Consider the following 25,418-nt stretch of genomic DNA (forward strand, 5'->3'; position numbering starts at 1 on the left):
CTGCTTATATGTGCTCTCTCTCTCTCTCAAATAAATAAATCTTTAAAAAAAAAAAAAAAAAAACAGGAGTGTTAAAACCCAACAGGATTGCAAAGATGAGTATCTACAGATTTAAGAAACAAGAATCTCACATATAAGAAATCGATATGTCACCAAATCTGGTCTGTATGTTAACTTTGGTTCATATCTTTCTTTCAATATTGGCTCTTACTAAATACTTTCAGTGTCTTGACTTAAAAGTAACATTGCATTTCCTTCCATCCAGATTGCATTTATCTCAGACCAGTCTTTCCAAACAGGGCTCCAAACAAGGCTTCAGCTGCAAAGGTCTGTACTCAAATGCATTAAGGGCACTTACTGTTTAAAAGAAATTATGTTGAGTTTGTACATAAAGTGCCAAAAAACTGTGAATAATCACTTGTAATAAGGTTTCCTAACAGGTCTGAAAGTCACATGTAATATGGTCTTCCTATAATTTACACACGACAAGGTTCCCTCATTTGAAGTGTTCACTGTTTTCTTATGTATTTGCAAAGTTCTTCAAATTTTACATTATCTAATTTTAGAACATGTAGTAAGTTCTCAAGTCTGAACTTTTGTGTATCTTATTTGCGGAGACATAACATACTTAGAAAGACATTCTAATGAATGTCTAATGAAGTTGTTTGGTAATGAGTTGTTTGGTAAGAAGTCCATATATTTTCAGTGTTCAACCAGTGGATTCCCCACAGCACCATATCCATATTTACAACCTGTTTAAAACACCGGTAGGAATAACTTTTTACTTACCTCAGTCAGTAAACACACCATGCTTTTGTTACCCCACTTACATATGACTCCATAATAAAAGTAAATCTCTCCTCACAGTCCTATAACTTGGCCACAGTTGTCTCCTATCAGGATCATCTTCCATTTTCTTTCTTTTTTTTTAAAGATTTTATTTATTTATTTATTTGACAGAGAGAGAGATCACAAGTAGACAGAGAGGCAGGCAGAGGGAGAAGGAGAAGCAGGCTCCCCGCTGAGCAGAGAGCCTGATGTGGGGCTCGATCCCAGGACCCTGAGATCATGACCTGAGCTGAAGGCAGAGGCTTAACCCACTGAGCCACCCAGGTGTCCCAGATCATCTTCTATTTTCAAAACTACCTTTTTTCATGAAGTCAATCCTTTGCAAGCCAAATGGGAATTTATTGTGTGTGCTTAATAGGATTCATTTTTCTGAGCTTCTCCTGTTTTTCTGTGAAGTATTATGTTCCTTAAAGGTGGGGTCCTAACATAAGATTACCACACTGTCCAGTGATCCCACTTCTGGTATATACCCAAAAGAACTGAAAATAGGGCTTCAAGGAGATATTTACATATTCATGTTCATAGATTATTCACAATAGCCAAATCTGGAAATAACCTAAGTGTCCATTGACAGATGAAAAAATAAAACGTGGTGTACACATACAATTGACTACTATTCAACCTTAAAAAGGAATGAAGTTCTGACACCTTAGGTAAACATGGACGAACTTTAAAAACATGCCAAGAGAAACAGCCACTCACAAAAGGACAAATATTATATAATTCCACATACATACAGCACCTGGAATAGTCAAATTCATAAAAAGTAGAATAATGGTTACCATGGCTTGGGTGTGGAGGATAATGGGGGTTATTGTTAAATGGGTATAGAGGTTCAGGGTGGGATGGTGAAAGTTCTGGAGATGGATGGTGGTGACGGATTCGCAATACAAATATCCAATTGACTCTTGAACAAACTGGGGGTATTAAGAGTGCCAACCCCCAACACAGTCAAAAATCCACATATAACTACCCAAAACCAGAAGTCTTGACCAGAAGTCTTACTGATAACACAGAGAGTCAATTAACACATATTTTTCATGTTGTATGTGATATATTCTTACAATAAAGAAAGCTAGAAAATATTATTAAGAAAATCGTAAAAGAAATTTATCTACAGTACTTTACTGGGGAATAGTGAGTATAACTGGACCCATGCAGTTCAAACCTATATTGTTCAAGGGTCAACTAATTTAATGCCCTTGAACTGTACACCTAAATATGGTTAAAATGGCAAACTTTATGTTCTGTATATTTAACCACAATAAAAGACAAAGTGGGGTTATTTAAGGTTCAAGCATCTGAAATAGGAGGATAAATCAGAGCTGGCCTTTAGAATACACTATTTTCATTTTACTTTTCCCTTGTGACAGATGTCTATATAGTTTACCAAAAAAATGTATCTTTATTAACATTCAGTTCGGCAATGAAGGTATGACTTTCTGGAAGTTATATTCCCTTCCTCATAGTTTCCCCCCATCAACTACTGAATAAAAATATTTCTAAAAATACACATATAAAAATGTCTCTTCTTTAATATTCAAATTATTATTTATACATTCACTTTCAGGTTTTGTGTGTAAGTATCATATGAGAAGCAGCATGTCTTATGGGTAAGAATGTGGGCTCCAGTGTTAAACTGTCCTGGTTCAAATCTTGACGCTACCATTAGTTCTGTAACTTGGCATTAGTACCCTAGTTACGTACCCTCTCCATGTCTCTCTTTTCTCATATAGGAATATAATACCTACCTCATAGAGTAGTCATGGGACTAAAATGAATAATATAAAGGGTTTAGAAAAGTACTTGGCACAAAGTACATAGCAAATTCCAAGAATGATCATTATTAGCACTTACAGAAAGGTTATATCAATAACTTGCTTATAAACATAAACATCTCTAACATATTTTAACATTCTAACATATTTTGCACTATTAAAGGAAAAAACTGACTGTGCACCTACCCTATATGTGATACTAGACTAGACTTAAATACTAAAGATTACTTGTATTACTCATATTAATGTTTTGGCACACATAGTATTTCTGTATTCCCTGCATCATTCCATCAATCCACAACTCACTACTTTTTATCACAAGGATACCACTCTCCTTTTACTATAGGAAACTTATGGTGTGGGCTGGGATTTTAGATCTTTGGTTGTATTTCAGTGTTTAGTGACTACTGACACTCCGGTGGAAAAATGCTGCTGGAAGGTATTATAGGCATGGTCCTCTTTTTGCTTTTTGATACGTGAATAGTGATTTACAATTTTTTCAAGTTAAAATTAGTTGTTTAGAGTAACCCTCTAACTCTCCCACACTGCTCACCACTATTGCTTTAACTTGAGAAATCCTTTTAACATTATGTAGAAGTGGAAACTATGTAACAATTCTGCCTTTCAAGAACTGTATGAACTGGTTATTATCCCCAGTGCAGATATGCCCTAGTCTCTAGACATTCTCCATACTGCTGGGATTTACTAACAGTAGAGAATTGAATCCTATGGCATACCATGATGTACCATCTTGTTGATCTGACCTCACTACCAGTAGACACCCATGACTTTATTTCATTGTGAGAGTTATGCAACAATATTACCCTATAAACTTGCCTAAGTCTGTAATCTTGCCTAACCAAACCGCGAAATCGTGAATTCTGAAGTAGAAGTACATCATGTGCTAGCCTAGCTCTATTAGTTCTCACAGCCATAAAATAGACCTAACACTAATTGTTCAGTGAGCACTTCAATCTTTACCATAATTCCATGCATCGAAAAATATTATTTTCCCCATTTGCAGACAAGGAAATTAGGCCTGATTAAGTAATTTCTTCAAGGTCACACTAAGCTGGGCCTAAAGCCCATGTCTGTCTGACATCAAAGTTGGTGTTATTAAACCATAATGTTGAATTTTCTCTTTCCTCTGAAATTTTTACCATTCTTTTGATCCTCAACTTTTAATATCTCTAGTGTATATTTTATGCACAATATCTACATTCTAACAGAGGGTTTTCTAAGAGATAATAAGAGATGACTTTTTGTCTTCATTTTCTTAGCTTTGTTTTTTTGCAAAGGGTTGCTTGCAATTGTGCATGAGCTAAGATGCTGCTTGTATCTCACCAAGGAGAGGAAGGAGGGACCAGGAGGGTATGTTATTATAAAAGCTTTAGACTCACCTATTAATTAGATTCATTTCAACAAGCTGTGCTCAGCCTCTTATAGTATTTTCTCATATATACATACCACCTCTTCAAACTGATATATCAAAGTACTGAGACAACTAAAACTATTATGGCATACTTCTTTGTATGTGGCTCTAACTTAGCCCTGGTGACTTGCAATGATAAATGTTTAAGAAATGTTGTGACCGGTCGGGAAGACGATAGTGGTCAATAAAGAACTGGTTAGTTTAAGGTGGGACTCCAACGCCCGGCTAGAACTGTACATTTGAATAGGCGGAATAGAGAAAGCACTACGTAGCAAAGGGATCTAACATTACTAAAGGTTCATCCCTGAACTGAAGGCTTTATGGCCAATGCTCAGGAGTAACTCTTGAGACATTACCACTTGGCACTCTCCCTAACAGGGAATTTCATTAATTGAAATAGAGATGAAGAAGAAAGAGCAAAAAGAAAGAGGGGGGCTAGGGTGGCTCAGTGGGTTAGAGCCTCTGCCTTCAGCTCAGGTTATGGTCTCCAGGTCCTGGGATGGAGCCCCACATCAGGCTCTCTCTGCTCAGCAGGGAGCGGGCTTCCCCCTCTCTCTCTGTCTGCCTCTGCCTACTTGTGATCTCTGTCTGTCAAATAAATAAATAAAATCTTTATAAGAAAAAAAGAAAAGAAAAAGAAAGAGGAGAAAGTGAGTGGCTTGAGAGTCAGAAAACTTGAGTTTCTGTCATTTACTGAGTCGATCCAGCTTTTTTTTGATGGGGGTGTACAAGACTCAAGGAACCTGCCAAATCCGTCTGTCTTTCCTGTTTACATACGTAATAATAAACATACTAGGGCAGGAGGGAAAAAACCACTCCCTTGGTATTCTTCACACAACTGACCTCCAAGGGTTTCCAGCGGGATACTGGAAGGACTTGGGAGTTCACCTTGTTTTTTAAAGGACTTGCCCTTCTTTCTGGTTTCTCCCGTCTCCTACGGTGCCCTGGAAATTAACATTCACGGTCCCTCTGCCACTGACTTCATCTACTCCTGCCTGCAGGGGCTGACCGGGGGACAGAACGCAGTGGACTTAGGTGCTCTGGCCACCCGCCGCCTGTCCCAGCCCCCGGCCTCGCGTCCCGCGCGCCCCGCTCCCCGGAGATCCCCGACCGCGCTGGGTATTCACCTACTGCACTCTCGGCCGCTGCCGCCCCCGCCGCCGCCGCCGCCACCGCCACGGTCGCCACCGCCGCCTTCAACACGCGCGCCATTTTGGAAAGTGACCCACTGAACCCGCGGGTGCTTCACGCGGCGAAAGGAGCTCGGTCGAGGGGCGGGTCCACGCGGCTGGGGGCGGGGCCTACGAGGCTAGGAGGCGTGGCGAGCGTTGCTGCGCGCCCGTGGTGCGGCGGGTGGGCTGGTTCTTATTTGACGTATTGAAGCCACCCAGTGCGTCTAAAGCAGAAACTTAAAAACGAAGGACACGTCACTCCTTTGGGCTCCTCAGGGATACAAAACAGAAAGTTTAGAGAAAGTTCAAAGGCGCTAGAACTGACCAATGGCCCAGTGAAAGTTCTTGCGCTGCCATTGGCTCTGGAGTGGGGTGGGTCCGGAACCTGTACGCCGCGGAACCTTTGCCTCCCGGGTTCAGGTTGCGCGAGGCGCGTCTTTGTGGCGCGGTTTCCGACCGGTCCTCTTCCTGTGCATGCGGCGCTGTGTCCCGGGTTGCAGACGGCCATGGCGCCGCGGGTCTGGCGTCGGCGGACCCTGGAGCGGTGCCTGAAAGAGGTTGATAAAGCCACTGGCCAGCCAGAGTGTTTTCTCACGTAAGTGAAGGGAAACGCGGGCTCTGGTGAGGCCCAGGTCTCGCGTGGGCGCGGCCTGCCGGCAGATGCTGGAGTAGCGGGATAAAGGGAAGCGTGCGTCTGTTGGCGCCAGGTTTCACCTTACGCTCCGCTAGCCCGTCCGAAGATTTTAAAGGGTCACAGGCTGCGCAGTGCGGCTCTCCCAGTCGTGTGCTAACCAAACCAAGCTCAGTTACTCCTACTTTATTGAAAGTAGTAACTTTGGTGTCTGTCGGCCCCCGTCCCACGATGAGCTGCTTGAGGGTTAGGACTTCGTAACATAAGCTCTCCGTATTTTGTTGAAGGACTGAACGCACGACTTAACGAAAGTGTGGCTCTCAGACGCCCGACTTTTCCCTTGAGCGTCAGGCGCACAGCAGCCCCAGCCGTATACGTTCTCAGCATCTCGAACTTCTTAGGCCAAAATGACCTGTTTCTGTCTACTGTCTTATAGTCGGCCCTCCCTGAAATCCTTTACACATGCACCTGCCTTTCCTATCTCAGTAAAGGGCGCCTCTGTTTTTTCAGTCATTCAGACATGTAACTAAGCGTCTTCCTTGAGAGCGTCCTTTTTCTCATGTCTGCTTCTAATTCATCAGCAAATTCTGTCGGTTCTGCCTTCAGTCTGTGTTCTGAATTTGACTGCGTGTCACAGTGTCTGCTCTTCTAACCCCTGTACAGTTGTTATCCTTTCCCTGGATGACGGTGTCATCCTAATCACTGTACTTTGGTTCCTTTTCCTCTGTTGGTCATCTTTCCGAAGTGTAAATTACATCGTTTTTCTCCTTTGCTTAAAATCTTTTTTTTTTTTTAAAGATTTTATTTATTTATTTGACAGACAGAGTTCACAAGTAGGCAGAGAGGCAGGCAGAGAGAAAGGGGGAAGCCCGCTCCCTGCTGAGCAGAGAGGCGGATGGGGGGCTCGATCCCAGGACCCTGAGATCATGACCTGAGCCGAAAGCAGAGACTTTAACCCACTGAGCCACCCAGGCGCCCCGTCCTTTGCTTAAAATCTTTTGATGGTGGGGCACCTGGATGGCTCAGTGGGTTAAAGTCTCTGCTTTCGGCTCAGGTCATGATCTCAGGGTCCTGGGATCGAGCCCCCCATCCGCCTCTCTGCTCAGCAGGGAGCGGGCTTCCCCCTTTCTCTCTGCCTGCCTCTCTGCCTACTTGTGAACTCTGTCTGTCAAATAAATAAATAAAATCTTTTTTAAAAAATTTTTTTCTGATGGCTTCTCTTTACACTTAAAACAGCAAACTCTTATCTCGGAGCCTGCATGTTACAGCTCCCATCTACCTCCTTGGCCTTCTGCCTTCTTCACCACACTCCAGCCATGCCTTCATTTCTGTTCCTCAAACTCACCGACTTCATTTCCATCTTAAAAATTTTGCTCTCACTATTTTTTCTGCTAAAAATAGATATTTCCAGGTCTTTGTAAGAATGTCTCCTCGTATACAGGTCTCATTTCAGATGTCAGATCTTCAGAGGTATTTGCTGAGTACTCTTGAGCCAAAGCAAGTGTTAACCATTGGCTGACGGAATGGAGTGGCATATAATATAGCTGAGTTGGCATTTAAGGCTAAGATTCACCATATATCTTTAGGCAAAGGGGTGTGTAATAGTTTCCCTGCATAAAATCCATATAGTAGATCACAGACTTAGTTATATATTAGTATGGCTCCTCAGCAAGCTAATACACTCTTTGGGGGCAGAATCTCTACTTAAAGTTGATATTTCTTTCAAGTTTGATTTTACACAGAAGTTAGGCTTTTTTTCTTCTTTTAATTCATAGTCCTGTGAAATTATTGCCCTATAATTATAAATCTCTTTAAACTTCCTCCCTGTGCTCTCTTAATAGGATTCAAGATGAATTGGCATCAAACTTCACTTCGTTAACAAAAGCACTTTATGATTTTAATAAAATATTAGAGAATGACAGGATCCACGGAAGTCCATTAAAAAAACTGGTGATAGACAATTTTGATGATGAGCAGATTTGGCAACAACTAGAATTGCAAAATGAACCAATTTTGCAGTACTTCCAGAGTACAGTTAGTAAAACTGTTAAAGACGAAGACATCAGTCTTCTTCCAGAGAACGAAGAGCAGGAGTGTGAAGAGGATGGCTCAGCGGTGGAGTCTGATGATCAGGAGGTCTTCAAACAAGATCTGGAGGAGGAGGAGGAGGTGGCTGACCCTAGTGGTGATGATCCTAAAGTGGATGAGAGAGCTAAAAACTTGAGCAAAGTTGATCTGAGGAAAAGTCCAGTGTTCAGTGATGAGGATTCTGATCTTGATTTTGATATCAGCAAATTGGAGCAGCAGAGCAAGGTGCAAGACAAAGTATCTAGGAAACCAAGAGAGAAGTCCATAGTAGATGATAAATTTTTCAAACTTTCTGAAATGGAGACCTTTTTAGAAAACATGGAAAAGGAAGAGGGACCAAAAGATGACGAGGAAGAGGAAGACATTAATTTTTTTGAAGATGTTGATTCTGATGAAGATGAGGGAGAACTGCTTGGAAGTCAAAAACCTCAGGTAAAGTTTTGGGAGAAGAGACTTTCTACCTCCTTAAATTAGATTTTGTTCTATTTCTTGAAAAGTGGTTTAAAATACCTCAAAACTCACCAGAATATTAATGAAATATTTAGATCAGTTGAAAACGATGAACTAGATAAATTAAACCAAAGCCATCATTTCCTTATCACAGAATGCTTGTTTTGAACCTAAGAACCATTGTCACACATGTTAGAGGTCTTCAGAATTCCCCTCAAACATATTCCATCAAACACTAAAAATAATAGGGAGAGGAAGGCATTTGTATACTTTAGACAGGGATGTTTTAGAAATGATTATAGTTAGAAGCTTTAGAGTTAGGATGTTGTACTCTGTCTTATCAGTTACAAATGAACCTACGCTTCCTTCCAGTTTGTTACAGTCTAGTAGCCCTTACATCTGTGTGGTGATGTTGTCTGTCACCGGTTCCCCATATGTCATATGCATCCACATACATGCATGATTTAATGTGTTCTTCTGTTCTTAATTGAAAGTTTGAGAAATCTTTTTACTTTAGTCAGGTAAAAGTTCCAGAAACCTGAAATACAAAGACTTCTTTGATCCTGTTGAAAGTGATGAAGACCTAGCAAATGCTCATGACGATGAACTGGGTTCAGATGAAGAGGAGGAAGAAATTGCTGACGAAGAAGGAGAGGAGAGCATTTCTGAAACGTGAGTATTTTGAGTTCTTTACGCTGTAAGCTAGAACAGTCCAATTGTGTGTGTGTGCTCATAATTGTCAAATATGTTTGTCCTAAGGAGTTACATTCTCTAAGATCAGATGAAAGTTTCTGAGTTTAAAGGGGTTTTAGAGATCATCTAATGAAGATAAATATCACTGGCAGTGACAATCAAACTAAAAATACCTTACTGTCATTATTGTGAGATATATTTGTCTTACAGATTGAGGAATAATTTATTTTTTATATATTGCACGCTTTTGTTCTGTTTTACCTAAATAGTATCTTCTGTTCCTTAATAACTGAATGACTTTGGAATTCTGACTGTGTTAGGTATACAACATATCTATAATTACTAGAGAATTGGTTTTGTTTTCCTAATGAAAAATTGTATTATCCTTTCATAAATGTTTTGGTATACTATAGTGATGAAGATAATGAACTTGAAGAAAGTGAAGACAGCAAGCAGCATAAAGAAACCTCGAAAAGAGTGACTTTTGATTTGCCAGATGATGAGGAAAGTGAGGATACAAGTATCTTAAATGTACAGAAAGATTCTGATGAAGTTAAATCCTCTTTTGAAAAAAGACAGGAAAAGGTAAGAATTTAGAATTTAAGGAATTTTTTTATGTTTACCAGGACTGTGGCACTCATAACTAATCTACTCTGTAGTTCTTGGTAGAATACTTTATCCTTTAAAAAACAAAACAAAAATCTTGCTGCTACTTCCTACCAGACACTTTATAGAGATGCCCAGGTGATAGGTAGCTAATTTGCAAAAATCAGTGCTTCATTCCCCAACCTGTGGCCTTCGATTTGTTTAAAAACTTGTTTTTTCCTCTGTCCCTGGTTTCTTTATACCTAATGGCATGTTCTTTTTAATTAGCTGTCCTGTGAACTTCTCTTTGTAGCTGATTCAGCTGCTCATGAGGATATTGTTTCTTTCAGATATTCTGTAGATGGCTCACATAGTCGGAATGTTAATTAATGCCATCTCAAACATATCTTCCAGAGTTGATAAAAATTATTTCCTCGTGTTAGGATTTCAGACAAATCAAGTGTCATTTGCAAATAATAGACTGGTTCCAATTATTTGTCTTTACTGTTTAACCACATTAAAATGACGTCACACAATTAGAAATGAGAATAGGCAAATAATAAAATATAAAATATATCAATGATATCAAAGTAATTATTAGAAAAAGAGAATCTGAGTTAAATCCATGATTGTGGATTGTTTCCAGAAGAGAGAGGAGATTTAAGGGAGGCAGTGGGGAAGCATTGGGAAAGAAAATATGAAATTGCACTGAGTTAGTTTCCCAACCTCCCTGTGTCTTTTCAAAAAAAAAGAAAAAAGAAAAGCAGGTTTAGTTTTACTGGAGAATTACATCAAGCTTTCAAGAAATACCACTGAATTTTGTTCAGTTCCAACATATAAAGAGGGAACTTCCAAACTTCTTTTTCTTTTGAAGCTATTACAGCATGATAGCCAAACCTGACATTAAAACACTCACACATGGTATCGTTTAAATATCCAAAATAACACAGTGAAAGATTAACAACACCATAACCAGATGGGCCTCATTTACTTGATTCGGGATTAGAAAATCTATTAATGTAATTCTTGGTTGTAACAGAATAAGGAGAAAACCACATGGTTTTTTTCTGATGTCTGAAAGGCATTTGATGAAATTCAGTATCCATTCCTAATTTTCACTTGTAGTGAAATAGAAACACATCTAACCAAAAGGTGCTGTCCTACTTAGTGGTGAAATTCTAGAAATATCCCTTTAAAATGAAGAATAAGAAAATGTCCACAATTACTGTTACCACTGTTATTTAACATTCTTGTAGAAGTGTCAGTGCAACTACAAAAGAGAAAGATAAGAGCATTAATATATGCAAAGGATACTGGAAAAACCTAAGCAGATGAATTGAAAGCTATTCAGAAAAACGTGAGAATTCAGTAAAGCAGCTGAGAAGGCTGGAGTTTTGTATACTATAAAGTCATTAAGAGATATCTTTTAGTTAGCAATAATTTGAATTTTGGAGTGTGGGGTCAAAAGAGGCTCCTTCAGTTACTAATGTTCTAATAAAGAAATTAACGTTCGAATGCTCTAATAATCAAAGTTGATAGTGGCTTGTGAATAGATAGATCACTGGACTAGAATAGAGCCCAGAAATCTACCCAGATTCTTCTAGGGGAATTCAGTATATTATAAACATGGCCATTTCAAATCAGGGAGGGAAAGATCATCTGCAGCTCCTACCCCACCTCAGGTGTCAGGAATTGGGAGTCACTGTTGGTTAGTAATAAAACGGTGGCGAGAACAAAACAAATGTGTTGAGAACGCATTTCTTGTTTTTGTGTTTGTAAAGATGTTAGTTGCTTTTATTTAGTTAATAAGCCTGATTTTGTTTCCTGGATATGTAATAACTTTTTGTCTCTTTCTTAGATGAATGAAAAAATTGCATCTTTAGAAAAAGAATTGTTGGAAAAAAAACCTTGGCAGCTTCAAGGGGAAGTGACGGCTCAGAAGCGCCCAGAGAACAGCCTCCTAGAAGAGACTCTGCACTTTGACCATGCGGTCCGCATGGGTACGTGAGCCCGCTGGGCCCCTTCGAGTGTGTGTTCTCATACTTTTTCTCTGTTTCATAGAGAGAGTCAGGGGCACCTGGGTGGCTCAGTGTGTTATGCCTCTGCCTTTGGCTCAGGTCATGATCTCAGGATCCTGGGATCGAGCCCCACATTGAGCTCTCCGCTCAGAGGGGAGCCTGCTTTCCCCTCTCTCTTCCTGTCTGCCTCTCTGCCTACTTGTGATCTCTGTCTGTCAAATAAATAAAATCTTAAAAAAAAAAAACAAAACACAAAACAAACCTTGTAAACATGGAGAAAAGTTGAAAAAATAGTACAGCAAACATAAGGGTGCCATTCAGGTGGATTCACCGGTTAACATTTTATATTTGCTTTCCCTGCCCTGTAGATGTGACCCATGTGTGTGTATCTGTGTGATCGCATGTTTTGTTTTTTGTTTTTTTACAGTTTAAAAAATTTGTATTAAAACATTTACAGTCAGGGAAGAAAGAGGTATCTACATCATCAAATGTGGAATGTTGAAGAAATATTTAAAATAAATAAAAGCTCTGAATGTGGTTGGGCCTGGCTCAGGCTGGGGGACTCACAGAGGCCTCTGCGCATCAGCTCCAGGCTGCAGGGGCCAACAGCCTAGCCATACTGGCCTCCTCCTGGATGCAGCACAGCAGTGCCTGGGACACAGAGTCTGTCAAGCACTGATGCCGTCAGCAAGCTCCCTTCCTGCTTTCCTCACTTACCTCTGTGAAAATGTCTGTCAGGCTCTGGAGCCCAAAGAGCCCCCTTTTTTCCGCTGATTTACTTGAAAGTAACTTATCAATATCGTGACACTTCACTTCTAAGTACATGTATCTTCTAAGAAATAGGACGTTCTCTTACATAGCCATAGTACTCTTAATTCATCCAGGAGTTACTAATATGCTAATTAGTGTCTATAGGGTACCTGATGTGTAATCCATAATGATTTCTGCTAGTGATCTGTATACAATGCTTACTGTCATTGTCCTCTGATTAAATTCTGTACTCTAGCCAGAAACCCTGGTCATCTCATCAAATTCTTTCTTATACCTATGAAGTCAAAATGAATTTTCATTTTATTCAGTTCTAGAGAGAATAAAAAAGATGGGGAGAGTACCCAGGTGCGTGGGCTAAAAGTATTAGTGCTTATTACCAGATATTCTCCAGTTTGTGGTTCTCAAACTGGAGGGAGCATCAGAAGGGTTAGTTAAACAGATAGGGTGCCCCCGCCAACTTTCTGACTCAAGAAGTATGGGGCAGAGCCAAAAAATTCACATTTCTAACAGGTTCCCAGGTGTTGATGCTACTGGTTCAATAACCACCATTTGAGGACCACTGGTCTAGTTTATACCTAATGAGTCATGTTGTATTTCCTTTAGCCCCTGTGATCACAGAGGAAACTACCCTTCAACTGGAAGATATCATTAAGCAGAGGATAAGAGATCAGGTCAGTAAGAATGAAAATTAACTTAATTTAAAATTCACTGAGATTTTTAGAAATAATATGAGACTGTTTTGGGACCGTCACTCTTCTTCGTTTTCATAGAAATTTTGTTTGTATCAGTTCTTCATTTAAAATCCTTAATTTACCCTGAAATGTGCTACTAAGTTTACACTGCCCTCCTCTTTTGTATTGTTTTTGTTGTGTGAGACACTGCCTTTCACTAGTGCTCTGGAAGGATGGGCAGTTGTGTGTGAAGAGAAGGGGCAGCCAGAGCCACTGCCGCTCTTCCTTGCCCCTTATTTACCTGTCTGGTGGTGCCTGGTGAAGCTGATGGAGGGTGACAGGTATGGGGACTGATTCTGAATTGTTCTGGTCTTCCTTGGGACCCTTCCATCTAAGCACAATATCTGCTGGGACAAATAAAGGGTTTATTTTTTTCAAATGTTAAAAACCTAGCAGAGTTTTTATTTAAGAATTGATCTCCGATCTCTAGAGCAACCACTTAAAAAGTATAGAAAGGTAATGAAAAACAGAATTGATACATTAAAATCAAATACTGAAGAGTGTTTTAGTAACCCCAAATGAGGAGCAAAAGGATGTATGTGATGATGGAGGTTGAGAAATCCTGTGGTTTGTTGTCTGCAAGCAAAAAACCAGGAATGCTGCGTCCCAGGACCTGAGACCAGAGGAGCTCGTGGTACAAGTTCCAGTCTGAGTCCAGAGGTCTGAAAACTAGAAGCAGTGATGTCCAGGGGCAGAAGAGGGATGTCCCAGCTCAAGCAGAGAGCAGATTCACCCTGCCTCCCACTTTTTGTTCTATTTGGGCCCTTGGTGGATTAGATGGTGTCCACCCAAATTAGTGAAGACATCTTCTTTACTCATTATACTAGTTCAGATACTGTTCTTTTCCAGAGACATCCACACAGACATACTTAGATACAGTGTTTTACCGTCTGTCTGTCTGGGCATCCCTTCACCCAATCAAATTAACACATGAAATTATCTGTCACAGTGGGCATCTGGGAATAAAGCCTGCTGGGGACCCCTGAGGATTTATGTAGAATTTGTCTCAGAATTTACCCCTCTGGGGATGGATCTGCTAGAATATTTATCCACTAAACTCAGTCCTTAACTGGTTAAGGTGTCAAGTCGTAGACACCTCAGAGCTGTCTTGAGCACAAATAGGCAAGATGCCCTGGCAGTCTAGAAAACCCACAGGATAAGAAGCAGAGTGCCACCTTGAGATGGGAAGCTGTCAGCATGTACAGACACGGTCTCCCTGCAGCTACAGGTGAACTTAGAGGTGGGCTGGGGGATATGAAGCAGGACATCTACACAGTCTGCTACACAGGTGTTTAATAAATACCAATCTCATGAGAAAAAAGAATTGATCCTATTTTGTAAACTTAGAATAAGACTAGGTGTATGACTTGTACAACAAGGGATGGCGTTAAAACGTGTATAATGTTCACTTGAAATAGGAAGGATTTGAAGGGTGGTACTGTATGTGGACTATCCTTAAATTTGAAATGCAACAAGACAAACTCCGAATGTTGACTTTTAAACAAACCATGATGGGGAAATGGGGAATTAAAGTTGGTAACAGGAGAAAGATGCATTTAAAACAAAAAGGAAACTTAAGTAATGCCATTTTTGCTTTTCATAATACTTATTTTTTGTGACTTGAGTACACATTTTGCAGGTTGAAATTGATTAGTTTTTGCTCTAATTTGCTTACTCTGGACTGACCACAAATTTTCCAGAGGCAGAGTCCTAAGTGAGCCTAGAATAAAATGATAGATTTTGTTAATTTATGTTCCTTCCAACTTTCATATTGCAGGCCTGGGATGATGTAGTACGTAAAGAAAGACCTAAAGAGGATGCATATGAATATAAAAAACGTTTAACATTAGACCATGAGAAGAGCAAATTGAGCCTTGCTGAAATTTATGAGCAGGAGTACATCAAACTCAACGAGGTAAGGAAGCCCAGAAGGCAAAGCCATCATTATTTTAAAAAAAAAAAAAAAGAAAGAAAGAAATAGAAAATCCACTCTTGTTTCTACTCTGATGGCTGAAATTCATGAAATAAATAGAGAGCTCTTGGTTCACCTCATTTAAATGTGAGACAGAGTATGTTAGGAATAGAGGGGTTATAATACTTAATGCCACTGAATGTGAGGGTGTAGAAGAGCTTGTTTGCAGTTATTTATTGGTTACCTGACTGTTCCACACAATTACTATAGTAGTCCTACAATTTTAAAATCCGTTCTCATTTGTACTTCAGAAGTTGCTGATAGAACATTATCTGTGAGATTGATTCAGATTTTTGGTCCGGTGGGTTATTTGTTTTTTGATTCTTATTTCTTTTCACTTAAATTCTTTAAAATATACCTGGTTAAGTAGGACAAAGTCCTATTTCCAATAATACTGTATCACCAGTATAGTGACTGAATTATTCCTTTACACTTGATTTATTGATAATGTGGTCAATATGTGCTTGCAGATGAGATGGCATTTTTATTTGCAAAAGCCATTTAAGATTCCTGCCAGATTTGATTAATTAATGTCACGTTAGTGGCAATAGCAATCAGTGCCCTTGATGCTACTGTTAAGTTGAAGATCGGGAAAGATTTGAATTAATTATTCCTGGCTGCTTTGCAACTCAAAGTGGTAGGTGAAGGAACATGTTATTGAACATTGCCTGGCTACTTTGAGGTGATTCAGTAAATACAGTAAAGCATTTTGTAACCATGAGAGTTAAAAATTAAATACGTAATGTGACAGCTGTACCAGCTCTGTAAATAATTGGTTTTATTTATGTCTCAGTATTCAGCACCCAGTTCACAAGTTTTTGAGTATGGACTTAATTTAGGCTTATTCTGCACCCATCCATTAAGAGTTCATCCGGGGAAGATGATGAGTATTTTCCGATTTAGTGTCTATCCTGGAAGTAATAAGCAAGGTGATGGTACATGGCACATGAGTAAACTTCTAGTTATATATGTATAGTATATAGTTGTATATGTATGATTTCACAGCCATTAGTGTGGGATGAGGTAAGCAACATGTTCAGGATTAAAAAATAAGTTAAAATAAGCAGTGGTGAGTGCTTCAATGTGGCTGAAGGAGGGCTCAAATGACAGACGTTGGAGGCAGACCCTGATGCATCTCTGGCCTCAGGGTCATGGAGGCAAAGAGCCAGTTGCTTCCCTGTTTTGGGTGTGTTTTGTTTTGTTCTGTTATGCTTTAATAAAACAAAAACAGTCCTGGCCTTTTAAACATGGGCAGAGGGAAAAGGGGATTGTGAGCATTTGGGTTGTTTCTATTTTTGACTGTTGGGAATAGTGCTGCTCTGAACAGATGTATTTGTTTGAGAACCTCTTCTTAAATTCTTCTGGGTATTTACCTAAGGATGGAATTGCCGGGTCATATGGCAGTTCTCTGTTTCACTTTCTGAGGAGCTGCCCCATTCATTTCCATTGTGACTGCAGCATTTACATCGTCACCAGCAATAGTGCACAACGGGTCCAGTTCTTCAACATCTAACCCTTGTTACCCAGCTCCCCTTTCTTTTAATGAGAGCCATCCGAGTGGGAGTGGCTTAGTTCTTGACAGAAGTAAATACCAAGGGAATGAAACTGTAAGTTGTCAGTTATAGGGGGAGGGGTCGCTGCAGCTCTGAAGTGCACATCGCATTGCTTCTTGGACTGGTGCTGGCTCCGACGTGGTATTGATAACTCTGATTCTGCCTTGTACTGTGTCTTTGAAGCTGAAACCTTGATGATAAGAGATGGGGGCATATCCTTATTGAGCTTTGTGTTTTGTCCTGTGATGTGTATTAAGCTGCTAAGTCTGATGTCATTGAACTTATTTTCTAAGCAAAAAACAGCAGAAGAAGAAAATCCAGAGCACAAAGAAATTCAGAAGATGATGGATTCCCTCTTCTTAAAATTGGATGCCCTCTCAAACTTTCACTTCATCCCTAAACCAGTAAGTGTGTTAACGGTTCTGTGTGTAATCAGAGCAAACATGACCTTAATTCCTCTTTGAGCTTCTGTGAGGCTAGCTTTTTGTTTGGTTTTAGGATACAAACCTGTAGGAATTTCTAGTCCCAAGCAGTTCTGGCTTCCTCTGCTGATCCAGAGTGATCTCCCCATGCGCTGTGCTAGACCTAAAGTCTCTTCATTTCTCATTCTTGTTGTTCAGCTTTCAGTTGTGTTTTCATCCTGCGGTTGGTCTTGAGACCTGTGATGTCTGTACCTGATATTTTCTGAGTACCAGCTATTTGCCATACTAAGTCCTTCATATATATTAACCCCTTTTCTCCAATTTTATTAAGATATAATTGACATGTAATACTGTTTAAGATGTACAACGGTAGTCTGATAAATAGGTTCTCCTACCATCAGAAAGCAAAATGTTCCTATAAAACCTTTCACAAGCCTAAATGGGGTAAAGCAAAGAAGCATTACCATTAATTAAATGGAAAGTTTTTTGAGCTTTTCAGACTCCGAAAGTAACCTGTCCTAGGCTTTCCTGATACTTGAGGACCAATCTTGTAATAGATGCACAGATAAAACGAGATAAAGCACAGATGCTCACAGACACTGTTTAAAGGTATGGTGGCTTGATACTGAGAAACCAAGTGTAGTTCCTGAGGAAGGAGCTGGGCAGAGCCGCTCACAGCAGAATGCTGAATGCTATTTTTCCTTTCACTTTTTTTTTTTTATAAAAGTGAAAATAATTCTCAGATTTCTGTCAGCAAAAACAGGTACTCATGTAGGGCTTTTGTGAAAGTATAGTCACCTTGCGTGAATTTTTGAAAGGCATGGTGTACGGGAAAAATGTATATTGGGGAGTGACTACTGTGTTAAGTTTAGTTAATAGCCTTCTCCCCATATAGTTACAGTTTTCTTTTTATGATGAGAGCTTTGAAGGTCTACTTCCTTAGCAACTTTGAAATATACAATACAATAGTATTAACTCAAGTCATGCAGCTGTTCTAAAGGAGAGCAGAGCTTTATTAAAGTATAGTCCAGGGGAAGAGCGGGCCAGTCAAGAGAGACAAAAGCCCCAGAAACTCTGGGATATGTGCTTCTATCACATTTTTTCTTTTGGGAGGGTCCTAGGGTAGCAACTTTTGAGTGACAGTCCTGGATTATATAATAATTAACCAAGTACTCATGTCCTTTCCAAGATGGTTGCAAGTGTGGGCAACTGCAGCATTATTTCTGTTCTAGAGACATAGCTCAAATAAGGACAAATGGCTGCTTTCTGCATAAGTGCAATAAGCATAACAAACTTAACTCTTTTTCTGCTGGGATGTCGCAAGTCAAAACCTGCTGCTAGATGGGTAGAATGTGGTGGTCCTCGCGTGGGGCTCTCCAGCCGGACATCTAAGGTCCATCTTCTTGTTGCACATGCCTAGTTCCTGCCTAAAAGATCACATTGTAATTTGTCTTTCTTGTTTGACATATCTCACTTAGTATGATGCCCTCAGGATACATCAGTGTTGTCATAAATGGCAGGACTTCCTTCTTTCTATGGCTAAATGGTATTCCATTGTGTGTGTGTGTGTGTGTGTATTTATGTATGCACCATATTATCATATTATCTTTATTCATTCATCTGTTGATGGACACTTGTATTGTTTCCATGACTTGGCTGTTGTAAATAATCCTGCCATGGTCATGGGGGTACAGAATCTCTTTGAGCCGGAGAAGGGCACCTGCTTGGCTCTACAGATGGGCAAGGTGCTGGCTGGGATCTCTGCTTGGGCACTCCTGTGAAGAGGAACATGGTCTGCCAAGATCTAAGCATGGGTTGCTAGAAGCCCTGCACTTGTTCTTCATCCCAGTCTGATCCTCAGTGGTCAAGTCCCACAGACTCCCTCTGTGATCCCCATGACACAGAAATGACTGGGCCTGCTCAGAAGCGTTCTGCAATGCTGGGGAGCTCGAAGGCCACCTTGGGCTCTCTTCTCACTGGAGAAACCATAGGCCAAGTCTCTCTCAGCTGGCCTGGGATAGGGATAAGATGATGAGTGTAGTCTCTCCTACTCTTCTAAATGTGGTCCTTCACAGTCCTGTGGATTTTTCCAGTGTTATCTTGTGTATGGATAGTGCTAGTTGGTGTTGTGAGGAAGACTAAAGTAGGGATTGACCAGTGTTGTCTTGATGACGGTAGTGGCCCTGTCCGTTAATTCTTCATCCACAGAATACCAAGGCAGGTATTACTCTTTCTGTTTGCAGATGAGGAAACTGAGGCTTAGGAGATTGGGAAGGTTGGATCTAACTGGGCATCCATGTTCTCGCCGTTGCATCATGTTCCCTACACCAGGCCCAGACCTCCAGTGATCTTCCAGTCTGTCTGACTCCCACCACACTGGGCTCACTGCTTCTGTACTTTTTAGAGCTTCCTTCTCAGTGTCGTCTGTGGACCCGTAAAGCATGCAGTGCCATCTTTCTGGTACTTGTTCACCTATTGCCCCTTTGTGTCCCTTGTGTTTTCTAAAAATGAGGTACCATGAATCTCAGAGACTAGTCTAGAAGTCCGAAACCTGAATTTGATTCTCCCCTAACTAGCTTTGAGAATTAGGCAAATTGCTTCACATTCATCTATAAAGAAGAGGTAATCTCCAAAATCCTTCTGATTCTTTGATGGTTAAATGTTTGTTGTTGTTTTTTTAAAGATTTTATTTATTTGTTTGACAGATAGAGATCACAAGTAGGCAGACGGGCAGGCAGAGAGAGAGGAGGAAGCAGGCTCCCTGCTGAGCAGAGAGCCCAATGTGGGGCTCGATCCCACGTCCCTGAGATCATGACCTGAGCCAAAGGCAGAGGCTTAACTGAGCTACCCAGGTGCCCCTGATGGTTAAATGTTTTGTCCTGTGTGTCTTGTCTTCTCAGTCAGCATTTATCACCTGGTTTTTTGTTGTTGTTGTTAATCAAGTGTAATTTCTATTAAGGTTTTGGTGGCAGGAGCCATCTTTAGATACCAAAGCACCTAGTGTGGGCTATGTAGGGGATGAAGAAAAGAGGAATCCTCAACCCCTCTTGGCCACAGGTCCTACTGTGAAAAAGTTACTGACGTGAAGAGCATGATCCTTTCCTGTGCCTTACAAGGCCCCATGTGATCTGGCTCCCTCTCACTCGTCTGGTCTCTGCAGCTTTCTGTCCCCCAGCCACTCTCGTCGTCTTCCAGTGCCTTCAGTGGGCAAAGTGCTCCCTTCCCCCACACCTTCCTGCTGGGCTCTCCTCTGCCTGTTAGGCTACACTGCTTTTTTCCATGACTGGCTCCTTCCAATCTCTGGGGTGTCAGATGAATGCCATCGCCCTCCTCCGTGCCCTCATTTCCCTCAGATCTATGATCGCCATTGGTCAATTGCTGATCGTTCTCTACTCATTATCAAGCTGGCACAAACGTGTTTTGTTCACTGCTATTTCCCTGCTGTGTCTGTCACACTAATGTGGAGCCTGCCATGGGGAGGTACTCAGATCTTCCTTGGAACCTTGGGAATTGAAGAAGGCGGGAATAGTATATGGGCCTACATGCCCTATTTGAAAGCCTTTCTTATTCCTCTTCAGAAATGTAGGCTTTTCGGTACAGGTTCCCCTTAATACAAACTTTTTTTCATATTCAGTTTCGTATTTCATGAGCTCCAGAAACCCTGTTGACCATCTTTTCTTTTTTTTTAATTTTCTGGGTTGTCTCCCATTTTCTTTGTATTTCTCTTTAAATTGTAGTTTGGAACACAGTGTTCCTAATAAATAAGTGAACAGTGGTCCAATGGAAGAAAACATTTCTTTCACACTGACATTTTTTTCAATTAGAATCCATGATCCTATTGTGTGTATGACTTATTTTTGTTCTGTCTGAAATTTCCTGGGGCACACATCTGCTAGTTGATTGGCATATGGCCAGGAATGCATTAAGGAAAAGGTGTGCAAAGGAATCAGTGACAGTCTCTGCAGTAGAACCCCTTTCTCCTCAGGCCTGTGTTCTCTCCAGGGCACACTCCATCTTTTACTTCACTCTAGAAACAGAGTCCCTGTCCCTGTCCCGTGGTGCTCCTCAGAGATGCGCAAAAATTAGATGTAAATGAGATGTGCATTAGTCTAAGTGTTAGGTAAATAATCACTAGTGTCCTGCTATCACCATAATCTGTATGAAGCTTGTTTTAATTTCCGTCTTTCCTGGACATTTCTTTAAAAAAAAAAAAAAAGGCTCTTCAGTTACCATCACATTTTATGACATTGCATAACATTCCTCTTTTTTATAATGAACAGATTTGATTTATTTCAATACTGCTTTAGTTTTCCAAAGCAGTTCTTGATCATCTCACATTTGTTTATAAAGCTGTGTTTTCAGTAGCTAAAAGATGAGAAAATTTGTTTATCCAGTAGCCTATTTTGACTCTTGTTCTGATAAGCATTTTTCCTTGTATCTTTTTCTGTATATTTCTTATAGCTGGCCTTTTTTTTTTAATAACTAAAGACAGGATAATATTCACAAAAATCAATAGATTCTTTAACAATAGATAGGATTGTTGGAAAATGTCCACGTCCATGGCAGATGGTAATAGTTTAGTGTAATAGGCGAAAGAGTAGGTGTTCAAATGTGGTAGAAATGTCCTCCAAAAGTGTAGAAATAAGTGTTCTTGGTGCAGCAGTGAGACAGAGAAGACCCTTGAGTACTCAGATTATCAAGATTCCTCAAGCAGCCTATGCTGCCCACCAGCATGGCTGTCATTCCAGTTAGCTTTGCTATCAACCATCTCACATTTTAAATCTCCATAAAATATTTTATTTTTTTTAAAACCTGGGAAAGCTTTTTTTTTTTTTTTTTTTTTTTTTTTTTTAATAAAGATTTTATTTATTTATTTGACAGAGAGGCAGGCAGAGAGAGAGGAGGAAGCAGGCTCCCCGCTGAGCAGAGAGCCCAATGTGGGACTTGATCCCAGGACCCTGAGATCGTGACCTGAGCTGAAGGCAGTGGCTTAACCCACTGAGCCACCCAGGCGCCCCAGTGGGAAAGCTTTTTTTAAAGATTGATTGATTTATATGAGAGTGAGTGGGGCAGAAGGAGAGAATCTTCAAATAGACTGTCTGTGGAGCACAGAGCCCTATGTGGCACTTAACCTCGTAACTCATGAGATCATGACTGAACCAAAACCGAGGCAGACTTTTAACTGACTGAACCACGCAGGCTCCCCTTTATAAAGTATTTTATGTATTATGCTTTAAATTAATAGGTTCACACCTTAACAATAGAGAACAAACTGAGATTTGCTGGAGGAGAGGTGGCTGGGGGGTGGACTAAATGGATGATGGCTGTTAAGTAGGGTACTTGTTGGGTTGAGCACTGGGTGTTGTATGTAAATGATGAACTACTACATAAAAATAATAGTAAAGTCAATTCTAAAGGATATTAAGAAAAATAAATAAGTTCACAATACAAATATTTTATATTAGGACTATTTATGACTTCCTCTTATATACGTTGTCTCTTTTCTAGCCTGTTCCAGAGATTAAAGTTGTGTCAAATCTGCCGGCCATAACCATGGAGGAGGTAGCCCCAGTGAGCGTGAGTGATGCAGCTCTCCTGGCCCCGGAGGAAGTCAAGGTAGGAAACCAGTGTGGAAACATTTAGTTTTTTGTTTGTTTGTTTGTTTTTTAATAAATTAGTTGTTTATAGCTAGATCCTTACTCAGTGTCATTATCCTGGAATTTGTAGCTTTTATTCTAAAGTATCAGCAGTTTTTAATTATAATCAAGCTAATAGTTTTACATAGTATTCAAGCATCAGTCTTCTATAATCAGATATCATGAGGTACAGGTACAAGAATTATTATAAAGGCTTCTTGTAAATATCTAATGTCTATATCTTGTTATAATTCAATTTGAATACTAGCAGTGGTGTTGGGTTAACATAAATGGTTTATGTTGGTCATAAACTAGCAGTCCTTTAATGCCAGCATTTTCCCCATTATTGTATCCATTTAATGCTTATCAATAATGGAATTGGTGTCTAGAGTAGAATATTTGGATTATTAGAAGTTGGAGGTCACCAAATGTAGGCGGTCCCTGGCTCATGAACATTGATGCTCATGCATTACACAGGAGGATGGTTCCTGCCAGGTCTCATCTTCCCGGCTGGTGTAGCAGCGTGCCTCTTTGTCCTTCCACACTTGCTTTGCTGCACCCACACCCACCCCTTCAGGACCTCTGCCACCTCTATGGGTAACAACCGTGGCAGGATAGGCTGGCAGCTGAGGAGAATAGAGAGGACATTGATCCTCCCTGAATAGATGTTTCCCTTCCATTTCTGGGAGCCCCTCCTGCCAGCCAGTAGCTGTCCTCAGCAGCTGAGGCTGTCTCTGATGTCCATCTGGAGTCTTGGGTGCTTTAGGGGCCCTCTTCTGGGACTGTCAGTGGGATAACCCGGCTCTCCAGGCTGCCTTTACATTGTAGTCTTTGTCAAAGAATGCATTCCAGGTCTTAAAGAGCTGAGCTCCCAAGGCTCTGTGGGGTGCAGATGGGTGCTGTGCGTTCAGCTCCTGGCGGCAGGTACAGCCCATTGGCCACACTCTCTGGAATAGCTGCTCTTCCCATTTCCTGAGTAGGGTTTATAAGTTGGATTAACTGGTATGCTGGTGGTTACCTTTAATAGGAAAAAAATAAAGCTGGAGATGTAAAAACAGCTGCTGAAAAAACAGCTACAGACAAGAAACGAGAACGGAGGAAAAAGAAATATCAGAAGCATATGAAACTAAAAGAGAAGGAAAAGCGGAGAAAATTGCTTGAAAAGAACAACCCAGACCAAGCAGGGAAATACACAAAGGCAGTAGCTTCAGAGAAGTTAAAACAGCTGACCAGAACAGGCAAAGCTTCACTACTAAAGGTAAGGATGCAGGAAAGAAAACCGCTATAGAGGGGCCTTGTAGGCAAGGTGGTGGTAAGCAGTGGTGACATCTGCTCCACTGTGAGCCTGCTGACGCCGCCCATGTGCCAGTGAAAGGCCGCTGGAGTAACAGCTTGAAACAGGTGCCCTGGGGCCTGGCAGCGGTGGTCTTCCACTCCCTCCTCCCTTCAATTATGAGAACATTGCAGCGGCATAGAAAGCTTATAATACCTCTGTGCTGACTGGTGTGATTTCTCATAATATCTTCTCAATATTTTCATAATATCTTCATAAGGAGAAGGTATTTTCATAATATCTTCTGGATTTTTATACTTTTATACTTCATTGTAAGCATTTGGCTTTTTTTACTTACAAGAACATTTTATAGCATGAGTGTGTTATTATTTTTAATTGCAGGATGAAGGTAAAGACAAAGCCTTAAAGTCGTCTCAAGCATTCTTTTCCAAATTACAAGATCAAGTAAAAATGCAAATCAGCGATGCAAAGAAAACAGAAAAGAAAAAGAAGAAAAGACAGGATATTTCTGTTCATAAATTAAAGCTGTAACATATTTTGAATATAATATAAATATTAAGGTATAAGTTTATATTCTGTCATTGTTCCCTTTTATAATAAATTTTTTTGAGAACTTTTCTTTGCATACATGGCAGATATTTGAGAATTCCTTATTTTGAAAAGACAAATTCCAAACTGTCATTGGAAAGCCCCAAATTGCTTCTTCTGTGAAGCTGAATGTAACCCCCAAAGCCCTTTCCACACTGTGTTCTTGCTGGGGCAGGTGAAGGCCAGCTCAGGCACTGGCCAGTAAGCAGGAGCTGGCCTGACCACTGACCAGGGCCCGGGAGCCAGCTGTCCCTGTCACAAGCAGCTGTCTACAGCAGGGGTCTTCACTCTTTGGGTCCTGGTTTTCTTCTCCCACTGCCCTGTCATCCTTTCACAAAACAGGTGACCTGCCATCCGCCTGAAGACTTTGTGTAGGCTCTAGAGTATGGTCAGATACATAGAGGGCAGGTGTGACTTAGACAGGATGGAAGGCGAACACAGCAAGGAAGGCAGACTGGCAGTGTGGTGAATCTTCATGACTCCCCGGTACTCACCTCTGCATCTGTGGAGAGCTGCCTTTTGTCTCATAGGACCTCATGCTATGCTGGTGGAAATGCCCTAAACCTTAACCTCCTTAAGCAGCAGGGAAAGCCCTTCTGATTTTTCATCTACAGGCAACCATCAGCAGGAAGGAAGAGGTTGTGAGCATGTGTTTTCTGCATTTCTGCTTCCTAATGCAGCAGCCGGCCACATCAGGTAGAACCAGGCTGGCTGGGGCTAGCTGGAGCACCAGTCAATACTACCTGGTCATTTGT

General features: G+C 40.7%; 2 protein-coding genes across 2 annotated transcripts in view; one reads left to right on the forward strand and one right to left on the reverse strand.

The window, feature by feature from the left end:
• Nucleotides 1-5,350, reverse strand: part of MCEE (methylmalonyl-CoA epimerase) — a 28,812-nt gene extending 23,462 nt beyond the window's left edge. Inside the window, exon 1 of the mRNA XM_059180202.1 lies at nt 5,187-5,350. Coding sequence (XP_059036185.1) covers nt 5,187-5,271 — 85 coding nt within the window. The 5' untranslated portion in view covers nt 5,272-5,350. The remainder of the gene's footprint in view (nt 1-5,186) is intronic.
• A 126-nt stretch (nt 5,351-5,476) lies between these two features.
• Nucleotides 5,477-24,709, forward strand: MPHOSPH10 (M-phase phosphoprotein 10). The gene is made up of 11 exons (XM_059180201.1): nt 5,477-5,826; nt 7,704-8,382; nt 8,918-9,072; nt 9,507-9,678; nt 11,537-11,678; nt 13,071-13,138; nt 14,976-15,113; nt 17,017-17,127; nt 22,654-22,761; nt 23,809-24,039; nt 24,457-24,709. The coding sequence occupies exons 1-11, from the start codon at nt 5,738-5,740 to the stop codon at nt 24,604-24,606; spliced, it is 2,043 nt and encodes a 680-aa protein (XP_059036184.1). The 5' UTR covers nt 5,477-5,737; the 3' UTR covers nt 24,607-24,709.
• The last annotated feature ends 709 nt before the right edge of the window (nt 24,710-25,418 follow it).

This window comes from Mustela lutreola, chromosome 7 (genome assembly GCF_030435805.1).
Source record: "Mustela lutreola isolate mMusLut2 chromosome 7, mMusLut2.pri, whole genome shotgun sequence".
NCBI lineage: Eukaryota > Metazoa > Chordata > Mammalia > Carnivora > Mustelidae > Mustela > Mustela lutreola.